Here is a 15,351-nt window from a genome sequence, read left to right as displayed (position 1 = left end):
CAAGCTCTTAGTTGAATACATTTATAGGTGAACTGGCCCGTAACAAATTTATAACAGTTGATTAATTCAAGTAAAGACTAGAAAAGTGTAAGATGGAATTTTGTGGTCTTGTGCGGCAAAAGGCGGACGTAATCGATCGATATCTTTCTCCGAACAGTTTGAACTCTGTCATAATAATTGCGCCTGAAATTTGAGGAACGCAAGCGGTGACTCGTTCGTGTATAAACAACTAGCAAATGACATTGGGTGAGGCCGAAGCAGCCCCGCGTTTTTGGTGAAAGTGAATCCGACGTTTGGCCAATGCCGGAGAGCCCGGAATGTTCGAGGAGAGTCCAGGAGGAGATTGGAGGCTCTGAATACTGTTGCAAAAAAGATATGCTAATTATAACGCTCTTTGAATGTATCGGTTAGGGTGGGGGTAAAAATGTAGAAAGTAAAAAAATGTCAGGGTGATGATATCGAATTTTTAACGAAGCGAAAATTAGATTTATAGAATTGAAAAGTGGAGAAAGTCGGGGTATGAAGAAGTAAAGAAATAGAAAGATCTGAACGTAGAATGACAAAATGAAGAATCGTCAGAATTTGTCTCAATAATGTAGATTCATATGCAGATTCTAGATCTTACCCTTGTATATTTTGTCTTTCTGTATTTTCGATTTTCTGTACTTGGAATTTCTACGTTTTGATCATTCCACGAATTAGGTTTTCTTGTCTTTGAAAATTCGATAATTTTGAACATCTAACGGTTAGGGTTCGTTATAAAATTCACACAGATGCGGTGAACAATGTTTGCTTTTGCGTATATGAAACGCGGAGCGTAAAAAACACTTCGGAATGTCAAAGTATGAAACATTCGGCGAAACAATTGTCGGAAGTTTTGCAATCGGATGATTTATCCGAATCTGAAAGCTGTTCTTTCGGCTCGTAATTCGTCCGACGGATGAAGAGTTATTCCGTCAACGTAGTGACCTTGACTCATTACCGATTGCAGCAGTTGAGTCTATTCGATTTTCCACTTTCTTTTCAATCACATGCGGAGCTGCAAAGCGATCGCGAGTACGATCAAGTCAGCTTTCTTTACACTTGACGAACGTACGTTGCACGCGATTATTGTGCAGCCTGAATGGCAAGTGACAAATGGAAGAATCAGACTTTCTGGGTCTGTTTCGGCCGCGAATTATGACATTGGCTGTAGCGTCACCTCTTTTCCTGATTGGGCGATTGCAGAAGAATTTCTAGTAATTTTGCATCGGCTGTTGCAATTCGAGGAACGTATCGGACGATCCACTTTCTGCACTTTGAGCTATTTCATCGACTTCCTGTCGGGCACATATTCGTCATCCTTTTCGTCAGGCTCGATATTCATCCTTCTTGGAACGCGTCGGGCTTGAAACGTGTGGCCGTCGTTCGCCGATCGATTCGCCAATTATTATTCACATTCTGACTTTCAACATACAGAGAATATCAGCTCCATGCATCGATAGTCGGTACTACATTCAATGGTTCGTTGAAACTGGGGCACAGAAAGGGGTGCGAGTGAAATCTAGTTCAGCGTTCACTTGTGACGTGAACCTGTATTACGTGTAATACGTAACACGCTCTGTAGTCAAAAGATCACTTCTGCAAGATATTGCGCAACGGTGTCGTGTTGATTATATGCATTCTCTGACTCTAACTCAATCAGACAAACCACACATATTGCTTAGCAATGGTTAGTGACACCTTGTACGAACAAATGCTTGTTTGAGGCGGAGACGAGGAAGAAATTGTCGGACTTTAAACTCTCTACTTCGTAATCAAAAAATCTGAACACCAAATCACTCTATGAACTTGGTTTTTATCTGTCATGTGACTTGGTGCTTAGTTTCAAAATATTTCGAATCTTGTGATCGTTTCATTCACCAATTCAGCTATAGTACAAAGCTGAAGTTACGCAGTAATAACGCGATGATCTGACTAAGTTTCACTCTGTTTCGGTAGATTTTATCGTAATCTGAAATTGGAATATTTACTAAGAAACAGTTGCTCTTCACACGTGAGAAGTTTCATATGTACACTTGGGGACAATGAATCTGAGACGGCTAATTTTTTCCACTAGACAGTTATGTTGGCAACACAGTGAAACCTACAGCGCTACAGTCGGCCGAACGCGAAACAAACTCAATCTCAAAAAAACATAACCTAACCCATGACCGTCACACAAGTTCTTCTTTGAGGCTTCACTGTGCAAAATGGTCGTGCGGACTATTTGCAGAACGATTTCAGTGGTCAATTCGAAAATTCAATACCACACAGTGTTAGAAGCCCAGACTATATTTTCCTTAAATCGATATACGCATCCCTCCTTTGAGGAAAAGTTCCTATTTCATGAAGGTTACATACCGCTAGCGAGAAGTAATACACCAAGGATAAGTTTCAAGAGGATATATATGTATATTTATTGCCAATCTACCTTAAACATAACACCACGCAACGATACGCACACACATGACGATCCAGTAATTAACCAGGAGTATCCAACGAGTCTGGTACCATTTTCACCCTACCAATTGTACTCGGTTCCGAGGCCAGTGAAGGTGGCTCGAGCGACGTCGGGGGCGGCGGAATAAGCGACAACGGGACCGAGGTGAGCGTTGCCTGTGGGGGCTGCGTAAGCGGCGGAGAGAATCTTGGCGTCGTTGGTGAGCCGTGGGTCTGACTTCCGGACACTTGAGAAGGCCGTGTCGACAGCTTTGCTGTAGTGGGTGACGGCGCGGCTTCCGTCGAGAGACTTGACGGTGCTTTCGTGCGAGGATCCAACGGTGTGGTCGGCCGAGTACGAGGGCCCATAGGCGCCGCCCTGGCCCAAACTCGGCGCCGTCGCGTAGGCAACGGGCCCTGCATTGTAGGTCACGTGGGAGACGCTCGGCGCCGGTGAGTAAGGAGCGGAGTGGGAGTAGACGACTGTGGGGCTGCTTATGCGGACGTCCGATTTTCTCTGCGTCGAATAAGGCGTCTCGATCGTCTTCGAGTAGGTCAATACCTGGGCTAGGTTTCCTGGGCCGCGAAGGATGTTAGACGAGTCCGAGGTCAGCGATGGCGATGACACTTCCACCGAGTGCTCCGAGTTTCTCAGGTAATCACCGTTCGCTACTGCCACAATGGCGGCGAGGGCCACGAACTGAAATGAGAAACTGTTGGTTATTGATGTTTTTGTAGAAGGAGAATCGACGGACGAGCCACTTGGTTTCTCTTCGGGTGGAATACGAATCGTTCCTGCTATTGTTTACTTGTAAGAAGATTCAAGCCACTAAAAAACACCCGGATTTGAAATTTTGTATTCCTTTTTTTTCGAGGCAGTTCCTCATCGCGAGTAAGGGGGCATTTACAGGAATTTAAATTAATTTTTTTCTCATGCAGAAAACGTTGGAAATTTTTTTTAGAGGTTTTAGGTATGCGTTTCTTACATCTCTAAGAGTAACTTTGACTCATTAGATCTCAATTTAAATGTGTCAGGGTGATGTACAGAGTACAATTTTAATAGAGTGTAAGAGGTGACAGTTCACTGCGCGCAAGGTTTTACACTTGATATTTGGAGCACAGAGTACGAATTTTTCTGGTATAATCTGCTTGAAAATACCCACAAATTGTTATATGATTTTTCAATAGATTCATTTAAAAAAAAATAGACCATGTTTTAGAATTGTCACAAAAGATGAACCGTTTTTCATCATAAAATTTAGGGTATTTCAATCCCAGGTGAGAATTTGGGCAAAATCATATGACAATGCGTGAAAAAAAACTTAAAAAAACAACGAGTAAAAATTTTAGGTGAATTAGTCAGAGACTGTGGAAGAAATCTTGCGCGCAAGTTTGAAAAATCAAAAGTGAATGAAAATTCATGTAAAGTTTAAATTCTCAAAGAGTTGCAGTATGCAGACACATACAGATTAAAGATTTTAGACCGCCAAAAATTTTTTTAGGCCAAAATCGATACGGGCCCATTCAGAGGAGGGATGAAAGTGTACAAAAATGCAAAAACAGCGAAAATCGAGTTATTTGTCAAAGGTGAAAAATAATTTGACAATGTTAGTTCTTGCTTCTGGAAAGATCCAAGGAATCATGAAACAGCCGAATGAGAATATTTCTGAAAGATAGCTTTGATCACAGAAAATAATTTCCATCGTGATTGGTCGAAGAAAGTCACTTCGATTTTGATTGAACAGCTTTTATACTGACATATTTTTGCCTCAATCGTGAAAATGACACTCCAAAGATGTTACCAATATTTTTGAATTGTCGCGAATTGTTGAGGCAACTCAAAAAATTCTCAAATGTAAGTATCACAAGTTCCATCACGACGGTCAAACATGTTGGTTACGGCATAGATGATAAGCAAAATGCTCCTACCTTGAACATGGTACAATTGGTTTATGGTGAAAACAGGCGAATGATAATCTAACGAGATACGGATCTACTTATATACCGAATGGATTGCTATTCTACTCCTACTTCTCAGCATTTTTGCTGTTACAATCAGGAGCAAGAACCTTCGGTAGGATTATCCGTCTACTTGTTGGAAATTGTGCAAGAAGCCAGGGCTTATTGTTAGACGGGTGCTGCACGGTGTTATTTGATACGCTTATAGAATATCTTGGCGAGGAGTAAGATTAAGGCACAAGAAACGCCGATTAGTGGGAATGTTACTTGCATAAACGCTGTGTATAAGTGGAGCAATCAGAACTCGCGAAGTGGCGAATTTGCTTTTCAACAGATTTCGTAATATTATTTACTTTGCATAAAGTATGAACACAAAAAAAAGGCTCACACCTTTCGCTGTTTAATATTGATTGATTAATTGATTTCAAAAACGTAAACATATTTCGCTGCAAGGTACAGCTGGCTATAATATAATCGCTGTAATACTTGGAGCGTGGATTTATGTAGAAGTAAAATTCTTGTTATGACATACAGGAAAAAAACATTGAAAATAAGCATAAGAACATTTGGATTATTGATAGGCAGCGTTCTTTTTGCAAACTCCATATTTTCGATCTCCTCGGACATTCCGTAGTTATTCTGATCGTTGATTATGACTTCAGATATGGCGAGCTTACCAATATGACGGAACATCTCAGTTCAGATATTATAGACTGATGTTCACATATTCTACTTAACGGTGCTTCCGCGATGACTCAGTAGAAAATTTAAATCGTTCACAAATGTCATAGGTATAAAATGATATCCTATCAAGGATCGATAAGACGAAATTGTCCCTGCAGAACGCGGATGAAGTGAATATGATCTGCAGTTTATAGTTCTTTTCTAAATGGTAAGACGTGTATGGAGAAATTAATTGTTTTCTGTGTTATAGCAACGTTTTTTGAATCAATCATGTGAAAATGAAAGAAGCGTTTTCCATCTCACAATTAGGTACGTATCGATTACAAGAAAAGCTTCCTTTTTTTTAATGTAAATTCAAGTGCTCAGTTCGGGAAATTTATCTTGTATACCTCCATTATATTTATAATTTAAATTAGAGAGCTTAAATCGGCGATCATTTAGGGAATTTGAAAAAACGATTTCAATACGCACAGCCATTATATCATAACAGAGTAACTTGGCATTAGATATGAACAAGATATTTGAGCACATCCCTGTACACATCGCATCGCATTTTCTTGATAACATTTCACATTTTCCGAATCGTTGACAGCTGGGATATGAATATTCTATCGAACGTGGATAACAGGACATTACGTACACGAGACGTGGCGAAATCAGATAGCGCAATACCCACACCGCATGTTGTGTTATACAGTCAAGTGTTATATTCAAAATGTTTGTCATTCCATACTGGGATTTTGATCGGTGCAGACAGCATGACAAAGTTGATTTTTTGTGTTATTACGATGCTCATCTCAGTCAATGATGCTGGTCGAGCTCAGGAAACGGAGAAAATAAATTTTCCATCAAACTTCCTACTGCAAAATATACCCAGATACGAGGATTGCATTACGAACGAGTTCAAAATTTTCTTGCTTCAGGTGGCGAAGAATCAATCTAAGCAGTCTACAATAAACGTTGTCTTGTCAGATAGCAGCTGTCCGATCTGTGACGGAATTTTTGGTGAACTAATGAAGGTATCTGCTCAGACGTTTTTGACGGTTGACTTTGCATCCACCGATGACTCCAATGCCGAACAAAACACAGAGATCGCTTCCAGCGTTGGTTACTATAAATCTCTCACGTTTCTGATGACCAACGTTGGAGAGTTTCTTGAAAAGTTTGCCAAACTTCGTCTGAAGTATGCGTGGAATCCGAGAGCTCAGCACCTGATTTTCACCGTGATAAAACCGACCATCGATGAGCTAGAGATGGTTTTTAACGAGTGCTGGACTCACAGGGTCCTCAACGTTGCGGTGATGGTCTACAATCGAGAACAAGCTTACACCTACAATCCATACAACAAGGATCGTCTTCAGGTGGAAGAAGTGGTTGATTGGTCGGGAATGTTCTACGATAAACTTCGCAATACGAATGGGCGTCTGATCAAGGCTAAGTACATCCCATATTCTGGTGATAACGTGGTTAAGTGGGTAGAGAAAGAAAGAAGATTCGAAATATTCGCTAGAGATTTTGGCTACGCTAATGCATTCTACAAGGCAATGAATGCCACCCCAGGTTTCATCAATCTCACGCAAAGCCATATTCTCTTGTACAAAAACTTCTCATATTTGAACGAAATCTGGGTAAACCAAGAATTCGAAGGTTTCGAATTGTGGCTTAATTATTTTCCAGATGCTTTCAAGTTTAAAAAACGAATTGAACATTCTTATCCCGTGCTTAGAGATGACGTCCGCATCATGGTGCCAAAAAGCGGTATCAAAACGCCGAGTCTGCTCGAGCCCTTCGACCAAGTCACATGGATTTGTGTGCTGATTACTCTTGTAGTCTTCTCTGGTTATCTCTATATATTCAACAAGCTCCGGGGTATCATTGAAAATGCTCTATTCCGTACTCTAAGCGTCTTTTTGGGTATGGGCGTGGCCAACAGGCGCCAAGAACTGGTGGAAAAATTCACCTTCACGATGTTAACGACGTTCTCTTTGCTGATTCTGAATGCTTACCAGGGTTCGTTGTACAGCGCACTGGCTACCGTATCTCATTATCCTGAAATCAACACATTGACTGAGCTTTACCAACGTACAAGAACGGTCCACACTGTGCTGAACGTCGCCGTGGTTCTTCGCGAAAGTGAGCCCGGTTTGACGGTGCTTCCCTTCGACAATATTGGGTATGACGTGTACATGGAAAGCCATCGCTACGAGGCCTACGCCTTTCCGAAGAGCATGGCTGAGTTGGCGGTCAGGCAAAAGTCTCTCTCAGAGAATGGTGTACCATTTTACCACATCATGAAGGAGTACTCCCTGCCGGGCTTCGACGGTTATACGTTTCCTTACGGGTCACCGTACCTTGACAAACTTGACAGAGTTGTTTTGGCTTGCAAAGAGGCTGGCTTAGATGAATACTGGAAATCGGAGGCTGTCCTGCAAGACACGCTGTCGGAAACGGACGTAAAGCATATAGCCGATGAGAAACCAGTGACGAGATTGTCCCTGGAGACGCAGAAAATGGCATTTTACATTTTTGGAGTTGGACAGCTTGTTAGCCTCTGCTGCTTTGTTGCAGAAATTTACTGGCACGGCCAATTAGACATCTCACGGAAACGTCGCTATGATTAGTCGCTATGATGCAGTTAGTCGCTGTTGACGCCTAATAAATCAACCAACTCTGTTTATTGTTATTGAGTGAGCGTGAACATAGATGAATCGTAGTAGAGACTCAGAAAAAAACTGAGCTATTAGCGTTGAAGTGTATAGTGAGGTTTTTTATGTTTGTATATGGGGTAGTTCAAATGAGAGTTTACTTTTTAGTCGAAGAAAATTCACAAGACGTTTTAGTGTTCGAGGGAAATTGATTTTGTTAGTTTTTCGTTAAAATCGATGACTTGCAATTTACAAAAAATTAGGATAAACTTATTTTAAGCCAATTTACGCAAAAACACAATTTTATTTCCTCTACGAGTTTGTTTTACTAAGTGCACAGTTTTCGAGATGTGAAAGATAAAACCTAAAATATTTATACCTAAAGGGCGAGCAGGAAAAATCTAAAATAATTAGAGAATGCACGTTTGGTGCAGTGAAAGTAAGGTAAAAATCGGTGAGCAATTCGGCGAGGGTCAGGGTCAAAACTTGTTCACTTTCGTTTGAACAACGCCATATACATTCTTGCTATCAATCTCTATTTTATTCATGACTTACTTCTTTCTTTTAAAATTGTTATAATAGTTAACATTATATTCCTACATGTATATGTATAGCCGAATTCTTTTCACACTTTCACTTTTCACTTTCTAAGATCCAAATATTCGAATTAACACTCCATTTCTCGTGTATCGACGAAACAATTTTGTCTATTCAGTGACATGTTTTTTAATTGTTCAATTTAAAGACCATTATACAATTATCTGCAAGCACATGCGCTCTTCTGAAATACTGCCGAAGGGTGTATTCGCGATCATCACTCGAATGTGAATAGCTAGGAATGCGAATGTTATCAACTTGTAACTACGAATAAATTCAATGATATTATATATTTATCCCCGATTAGAAATTCAGTTAACAAATTGAGATGTAAGTAACAGTCCATAACAATCGATTTCTATCCGTACGAACTTATATATTCACAGTGGTAGTGAAAACTATCCATTTGATTGCGACTATTTGCAACGATATTCATAATCAGTGAAATTGATCTCATTGTTATTCAACAAAATACATATATCTACCTAAAATCGTCCATCGCGTAAAGAAACGAGAACATGAAATAAATAGAGGACAAACAACGACAAGTATGTAAGTGTATCTCGTTTTATTTAAAAAAACTATACACTCTTAAATATTACTTGTTACAAAAAAGTTCGGCCTAATGATGGTAAGCGTAGGCGGGGGCGGCGTAGTTGACATGAGCCGTGGGGGCAGCGTACGCTGTGTAGGAAAGGGGGGCGGCGTGAGCGACGGCGGGGGCGGCGTAAGAGAGGGGAGCGGCGTACTTGGCAACGGGGGCAGCGTACGCGGAGTAAGCCAGGGGGGCGGCGTACTTGGCGATGGGTGCACCATAGGTGGAGTACGTCAGGGGAGCGGCGTACTTGGCAACGGGGGCGGCGTACGCAGAGTAAGCCAGGGGGGCGGCGTACTTGGCGACGGGGGCGGCGTAGGCGAGTGGGGCAGCGACCTTGGCGACGACGGGGGCGGCGACGGCCTTGACGGCGACGGCAGCGCCCTCTTTGCGGACGACGGCGTTGAAGCCGTTAACGGGGTCGGCGGTGTAGTCGACGATGCGTCGGGTTCCGTCAGCTTCGATGAGCGAGTATCCTCCCTGGACGACGTCACCGTTGCGGGTCTCGTGCTGCTGCTTGTTGTCCCCGGTTATCGAGTCCTGGACGTCGTAGGAGTAGCTATACTGGGGGTTGGGGTCGTAGTCGGCGTCGACGGTTTTGGTGACCACGGCCTTGGCGATGGGAGCGGCATAGCCGTAAGCTGGGGCGGCGTAGCCGTAGGCGGGGGCGGCGTGGTAGGCGAGGGGGGCGGGGGCCAGAACTCCGGCGTTGGCGGCGGCCACGAGGGCGAAGAGGGTGATGAACTGGAAGCGGAAGGGTCTTTGTTATTAATCTATTCTGCGTTTCGCGATTTTTTAATCGTTTGATTCTACATTTGCAAGTCATCTGTGATCCGCAAACGAAATATAATCTCGAAATCTGAACTCCACGTCTTGGATAGTCAAGTTGATGATATTGTCAGCTCGTTGAGTAGTTACTACAGATGTATTTTATACGGATGAAAGTCTCATTACAATTTATCGTTGTAATATTGAACTGACGACGTCACTACGACGACTTTCACAAAGCATGTAAATAATATTCGATAGGTAAACGGTTATATCTCTATTTAATTTTGAGTTTGCATAATAATTACTTTAGAATCTTGACTAGAGAAACACCTCCAACAGACAGAAAATGAAATCAAAGTTACTGAATGATTATGGATCAATGATGACAAAGGCTCGAAAATCACTCACCTTGAATGCCATTGCTGCTGTAATGTCCTGTGGATTACTGATACAATTCTGAGTTGTGGTAAGTCTTTTATACCGTCGAAAAGAACCGGAGAGTTTTTCATCCCGAGGCCGCGCCCCACTCAGACGTTCGCCCAAAACTGAATTCACATCCTCTTTCTCTTTTGCCAATGAATTGTCGCAACAGTTTTGCTCCATCCCCTCCACATTGTGCTCTTGCACTCGTATAGTTACCGTAAAGCTTCAATTTTCACGCCGGACATAACATCTGCACTGCCACGCATCATATGATCTAACCGTTATGCTTTAAAACTAATATCATTCTAGAGTCGTCGATCACAATGTCACGTTCATAGTACTAACGGCTAACGGATAGGCAAAGGTTTACGTGTTCAATGAATCTAGTTCTAGTTATTCTAAGTATAAAGTAATTATAATTACTAGTTTGTCTATGGAAAAATTTTTCGATAAAATTGATAAGGAGAATATGACTTTGAAACTTGTACCTTGGATTGAAAACTTAGGTGGATTTGGACTTTTTCTCGACTTCAGGCACAATCATTTTTCGGAGATTGGAACCTGAGATCCTCCAATAGATTGGATTCGATATCCTGCCCTGTCTTCACTTGGATGTGAAAACCTTGCATTACGTTTAGGTGAAACCATTTTGAATTGGTCCAGCACACCATTTCTTCATTCTTGACATTGCAGTGCAGCGAAAGCAGGATATAGTTTACCTAACCGTATTTGGACACAAGTGAGTTTGGTTCTGATAATTGACTTGTGACTCTAAATAATCTGTAATGGATGAACAGAGCTCGGCAAAGATCATGTGCACGATCAACTATGGGTGTATTGATGGTTTCCATAAAACTCTAGAAAAAGTTTTAAGAAAAATGGATCACAAGATCCAGAAGTTTCTGGAAACGAAGAATGATACAGGAGTACAAACAAATTGTATACTCCTCATTTTAATGGAAATTTCATTTTAATCCCAATTGCATTGACGATGCATAGCACACGTATGGTGCTTGGTGGTTTGTACGAGAATACTTATACGCTGACGCAGATCAACGAAGCTAAGTGGATTTACTCACTGGGTTGTTAGTCAAATATTAGCGTAACGCAATGGATGATTTCTCGCAAAAATTATCACTGTATTTTAGCATGGTAGACAACTCATTCCATGCTTTTACTGGTAAAGTATCATTACACTTCCCAAATCGCTACAATTGGTTATGCAAATATTCCGTCGAGTGTCGGTAACGCCTGATTGTACACTCTCAAAAGGTGGTGAAAGTAAACATAATCAGATGTCGAGATATTTGTATCTACTCGGTCATGTCATCCAATTTCGTACCTAGAAAAGTGTTTATTTCACTTCGGACTATCGAACAGTGAGGTAGATATGTGCAGAATCATTTTTGGTGTTATTGCCACGATTTCTGTTGCTGTTCTTCTAATCGAGAAATCTGAAGAAGGAAAGTCTCCATTGAGATCTTCGTTTTACGAAACATTTGAGTACGAGGATGCTTTAACGGACAACTATGAAGTTTTATTGTTGGAATTGGCAAAGCGTCAGTCTGCAAAGTCGACGGTAAACGTTGTTTTGTCACATCAAGGTTGCTCAGTTTGTGACAGTGTTTTGGCAGAGCTAATGAATGCATTGGCCCAAACGTACTTGACCTTTAATCTTGAGTCCACCGGCGATTCGATTGACGAGAAAAATACTGGGCTGATTTCAAGCGTGGGGAAGTTCAGGTCAGTCATATTCCTGACAGTTAACGTTCCTGATTTCATTCACAAATTTTCCAAACTTCGTTTGAAATATGCGTGGAACCCAAGAGCTGAGCATTTGATTTTTGCTGTAATAAAACCGAACGCAGATGAGCTGGAGATGGTTTTTAACGAGTGCTTGACTCACCGAGTACTCAATGTCGCAGTGATTGTCCATAATCGAGAAGAAGCTTACACCTACAATCCATACCTCAATCATCGTCTTGAAATGCGGGAAGTGGTGGATTGGTCAGGAATGTTCTACGACAAGCTCCGCAACATGAACGGTCACTCGATTCGGTCCAAGTACATTCCGTACTCTGGCAGCGGCTTGGTGAAGTGGGTAAAAGAAGAGAGGGTGTTCAAAATTTTCGGTACAGATTTTGGCCACGCGAAAGCAGTCTACAAGGCCATGAACGCTACTTCAAGTTCCATCAATGTGACGGAAGCCCAATTTCTATCCTACCAAAACTTTACATATCGTTACGAAAGGTGGGCGGACCATCAATTCGGTGGTTCCGAAATGTGGCTCAATTATATGCCATATGGCACAAAATTTAAAGAACGAATCGAACGTTCGTATCCGGTGGCTAGAGGAGATATCCGAATTCTGGCGCCAAAGAGCAGCATTAAAATGCCAAGTCTTCTCGCGCCCTACAATAAAGCTACATGGATTTGCGTGCTGACTACTCTCGCAGTCTTTTCTATTTATTTGCACATATTTAATAAGCTCCGGGGAATCATTGATAATGCTCTTTTTCGAACCCTAGGCGTTTTCCTGGGTATGGACTTGGTGAATGGGCGCCAAGAACTGGTGCAAAGGTTTACCTTCGCGATGTTAATGCTATTCTCTCTGCTCATCCTGAACGCGTACCAGGGTTCGTTGTACAGCGTACTGGCTATCTCGTCTTATCATCCCGAAATCGATACGCTGTCTCAACTCCACCAGCGGACCAAATCACTGTGGGCTTTACAGAACATCGCCGTGCATCTTCCGAAGCAAGAGCTGGGCTTGAGGGTGTTCACCTTCGACACTGTGGCCTATGTGGATTACATGGCGACCCACCGTGACGAGGCTTACGCCTTCTCGAATACAATGGCCGACTACATTTCCAGGCGAAAGATCCTCTCGGAAAATGGTGTGCCCTTTTACCACATTATGAAGGAGTATTTCATACCGGGTTTCAGGGTGTACTTCTTGCCTTACGGCTCGCCGTACCTTGAAAAAATCGACAGAATTGTTCTTGCTTGCAATGAGGCTGGCCTGAGTGAATACTGGAAGGAGGAGAGTTACTTCCAGGACATACTGACAGGGGATACGATAATCTCTACATTCGCGGAGAGACCGCTAAAGAAATTGTCTCTCCACACCCAGCTGATGAGCTTCTACATTTGGGGGGCTGGGCTCTTTACAAGCCTCTGCTGCTTCATTGCGGAGATTTACTTTTACCACGATCTGAAGAAGGGTGCGTCGAGACAGCCGGCCACGCGGTAATGAGGCCATGGATTAGATTCGGTCTGCGTTTACGGTTAATCATTAGATATCCATGACTATAATTATCTGAATGTGATCTTTTAAAATTTCTTCCCCCTTCCGTGTGCCGTTTGTGTGTGAGTATACGGAATTTGCGAATATAAAATAAAGGGTAAACGAATTGATATTGAACACTGACAATTTCATGGTATCTCATTTTATTTGGAAACTATGCAGTCTTAAACAATACTAATTACAAGAAGGTTCGACCTAATGATGGTAAGCGAAGGCGGGGGCGGCGTAGCTGACATGAGCTGTGGGGGCAGCGTACGCTGAGTAGGAAAGGGGGGCGGCGTGAGCGACGGCGGGGGCGGCGTAGGTCACGTGGGCAGCGGGGGCGGCGTAAGAGAGGGGAGCGTGAGCGACGGGGGCGGCGTAGGCGAGGGGGGCGTGGGCGACGGGGGCGGCGTACTTGGCGACGACGGGAGCGGCGACGGTCTTGACGGCGACGCCGGCGGGTTCCTTGTGGACGACGGCGTTGAATCCGTTGACGGGATCGGCGGTGTAGTCGACGGTGCGTCGGGTTCCGTCGGACTCGATGAGGGAGTAGCTACCCTGGACGACGTCGCCGTCGCGGGTCTCGTGCTGCTGCTTGTTGTCCCCGGTTATCGAGTCCTGGACGTCGTAGGCGTAGCTGTACTGGGGATGAGCGTCGTAATCGGCGTCGACGGTCTTCGCGACCACGGCCTTGGCTAAGGGAGCCGAGGCGTAGCCGTAAGCTGGGACGGCGTGAGCGTAGGCGGGGGCGGCATGGTAGGCCAGGGGGGCGGGAGCCAGAACTCCGGCGTTGGCCGCGGCCACGAGGGCGAAGAGAGCGACGAACTGGAAGCGGAAGGAGGTCTGTTAGAGATGTATTTTTGTAAGTTATAATTTATGAATATAATATTGTCCATAAATATAAACTCTACGTTGTCGACTAGAAAACTTGATTAAAAAACAGTTGAATATACATTTTCTACGGATGGAATGATATTCTGATAGCTGTTTTGATATGGAAAGCACTACAGGCTTGCTTTTGAAATAATAGAGTCATTAGCGCCACAAAACTCTGATTGCAATTAATAGTTGCGACGCGAACTGTGATATCATGGCGACAAAAAATAGGCACATTCGAAAAGCATGTCAATGATATTCGACTGTTGAACGATTATATTTCTAATGAATGTCTCTTCTGCACGATAATGTCTTCAAAATATTTACTGGAATTTTTTTTTCAGCGGTGATGAAATAAAACCTGGTGATAAAGTATAAATTGTTCGGTTGTGTACGTATTACGGTAGTTTCTCGGGACAAAAATACTGATTGACGCTGGATCGACGACGACACAGGCGTGCAAATCGCTCACCTTGAATGCCATGGCTGCTGTATCGTCTGCTGGATTACTGATACAGCTCAGTGTTGTGGTAGGTCTTTTATACCGTCGAATCGAACCGGAATTTTTCAACGCAAGGCCGCGCCCCTCTCAGCCGTTCACCCAAAACTGGATATGTATCCTCTTTTCCATTCTCCGCGCGGATAGGAGTCTTTCTCTATCCCCTCTTCGTTAACAGTGCCTGCGTGGTTACCCTGCAACTTGAATTCTTTTGCGTGAGATGATATTCACACCGCTAGGCGTAGACACAATGCAACCGTTACGCCTAATAATTGACTTGGGAGTCAGTACTTATAGTATCACGTTGAAACCAACAAGGACTTGTACCTGTCGTTGATAGTTCAGTGATCCTGATTAAGCATCGTAGCTAAAGCAGTTAACTATTTTCCGGATGGTGAAACTGATACTTATTTGGAATTGATAGGTGGGATTTGACTTTGAAATTTGGTGCTCGTATCGAAAATTGCAGTTGGTTTGGACTTTGAATTAAATTAGGGTGTAACCATTTGTCTCGGACTGTACCCTCGGTTTTTACGGTGCCTTGGAGTGTAAG

General features: G+C 43.0%; 5 protein-coding genes across 6 annotated transcripts; 2 read left to right on the top strand and 3 right to left on the bottom strand.

Moving 5' to 3' along the window:
• Nucleotides 1–2,409: 2,409 nt before the first annotated feature.
• Nucleotides 2,410–4,470, bottom strand: LOC124305979 (pupal cuticle protein C1B-like). The gene is made up of 2 exons (XM_046766064.1): nt 4,390–4,470; nt 2,410–3,160 (listed from the first exon to the last, which is right to left on the bottom strand). The coding sequence occupies exons 1-2, from the start codon at nt 4,396–4,398 to the stop codon at nt 2,543–2,545; spliced, it is 627 nt and encodes a 208-aa protein (XP_046622020.1). The 5' UTR covers nt 4,399–4,470; the 3' UTR covers nt 2,410–2,542.
• Nucleotides 4,471–5,891: 1,421 nt separating this feature from the next.
• On the top strand, nt 5,892–7,724 carry LOC124304815 (uncharacterized). The gene has a single exon (XM_046763490.1). It carries the CDS (start codon nt 5,892–5,894, stop codon nt 7,722–7,724), a length of 1,833 nt encoding a protein of 610 aa, XP_046619446.1.
• Nucleotides 7,725–8,894: 1,170 nt separating this feature from the next.
• LOC124305972 (larval cuticle protein A3A-like) lies at nt 8,895–14,798 on the bottom strand. 2 transcript variants are annotated; one of them, XM_046766057.1, is made up of 2 exons: nt 14,772–14,798; nt 8,895–9,684 (listed from the first exon to the last, which is right to left on the bottom strand). In XM_046766057.1, the coding sequence occupies exons 1-2, from the start codon at nt 14,781–14,783 to the stop codon at nt 8,968–8,970; spliced, it is 729 nt and encodes a 242-aa protein (XP_046622013.1). In that variant the 5' UTR covers nt 14,784–14,798; the 3' UTR covers nt 8,895–8,967. The 2 variants fall into 2 exon arrangements, with proteins under 2 accessions (XP_046622013.1, XP_046622012.1); XM_046766056.1 differs by lacking the exon at nt 14,772–14,798 and adding an exon at nt 10,120–10,345.
• LOC124306050 (uncharacterized) lies at nt 11,525–13,387 on the top strand. The gene has a single exon (XM_046766168.1). The coding sequence runs from the start codon at nt 11,525–11,527 to the stop codon at nt 13,385–13,387; it is 1,863 nt and encodes a 620-aa protein (XP_046622124.1).
• LOC124305980 (larval cuticle protein A2B-like) lies at nt 13,568–14,824 on the bottom strand. Its single transcript, XM_046766065.1, has 2 exons — nt 14,772–14,824; nt 13,568–14,248 (listed from the first exon to the last, which is right to left on the bottom strand). Exons 1-2 carry the CDS (start codon nt 14,781–14,783, stop codon nt 13,637–13,639), a joined length of 624 nt encoding a protein of 207 aa, XP_046622021.1. The 5' UTR covers nt 14,784–14,824; the 3' UTR covers nt 13,568–13,636.
• Nucleotides 14,825–15,351: the final 527 nt, after the last annotated feature.

The sequence above is a fragment of the Neodiprion virginianus genome, chromosome 5, assembly GCF_021901495.1.
Source record: "Neodiprion virginianus isolate iyNeoVirg1 chromosome 5, iyNeoVirg1.1, whole genome shotgun sequence".
NCBI lineage: Eukaryota > Metazoa > Arthropoda > Insecta > Hymenoptera > Diprionidae > Neodiprion > Neodiprion virginianus.
Note: the sequence above shows the minus strand (reverse complement) of the source record. Positions and strands in the feature narration are given on the sequence as shown.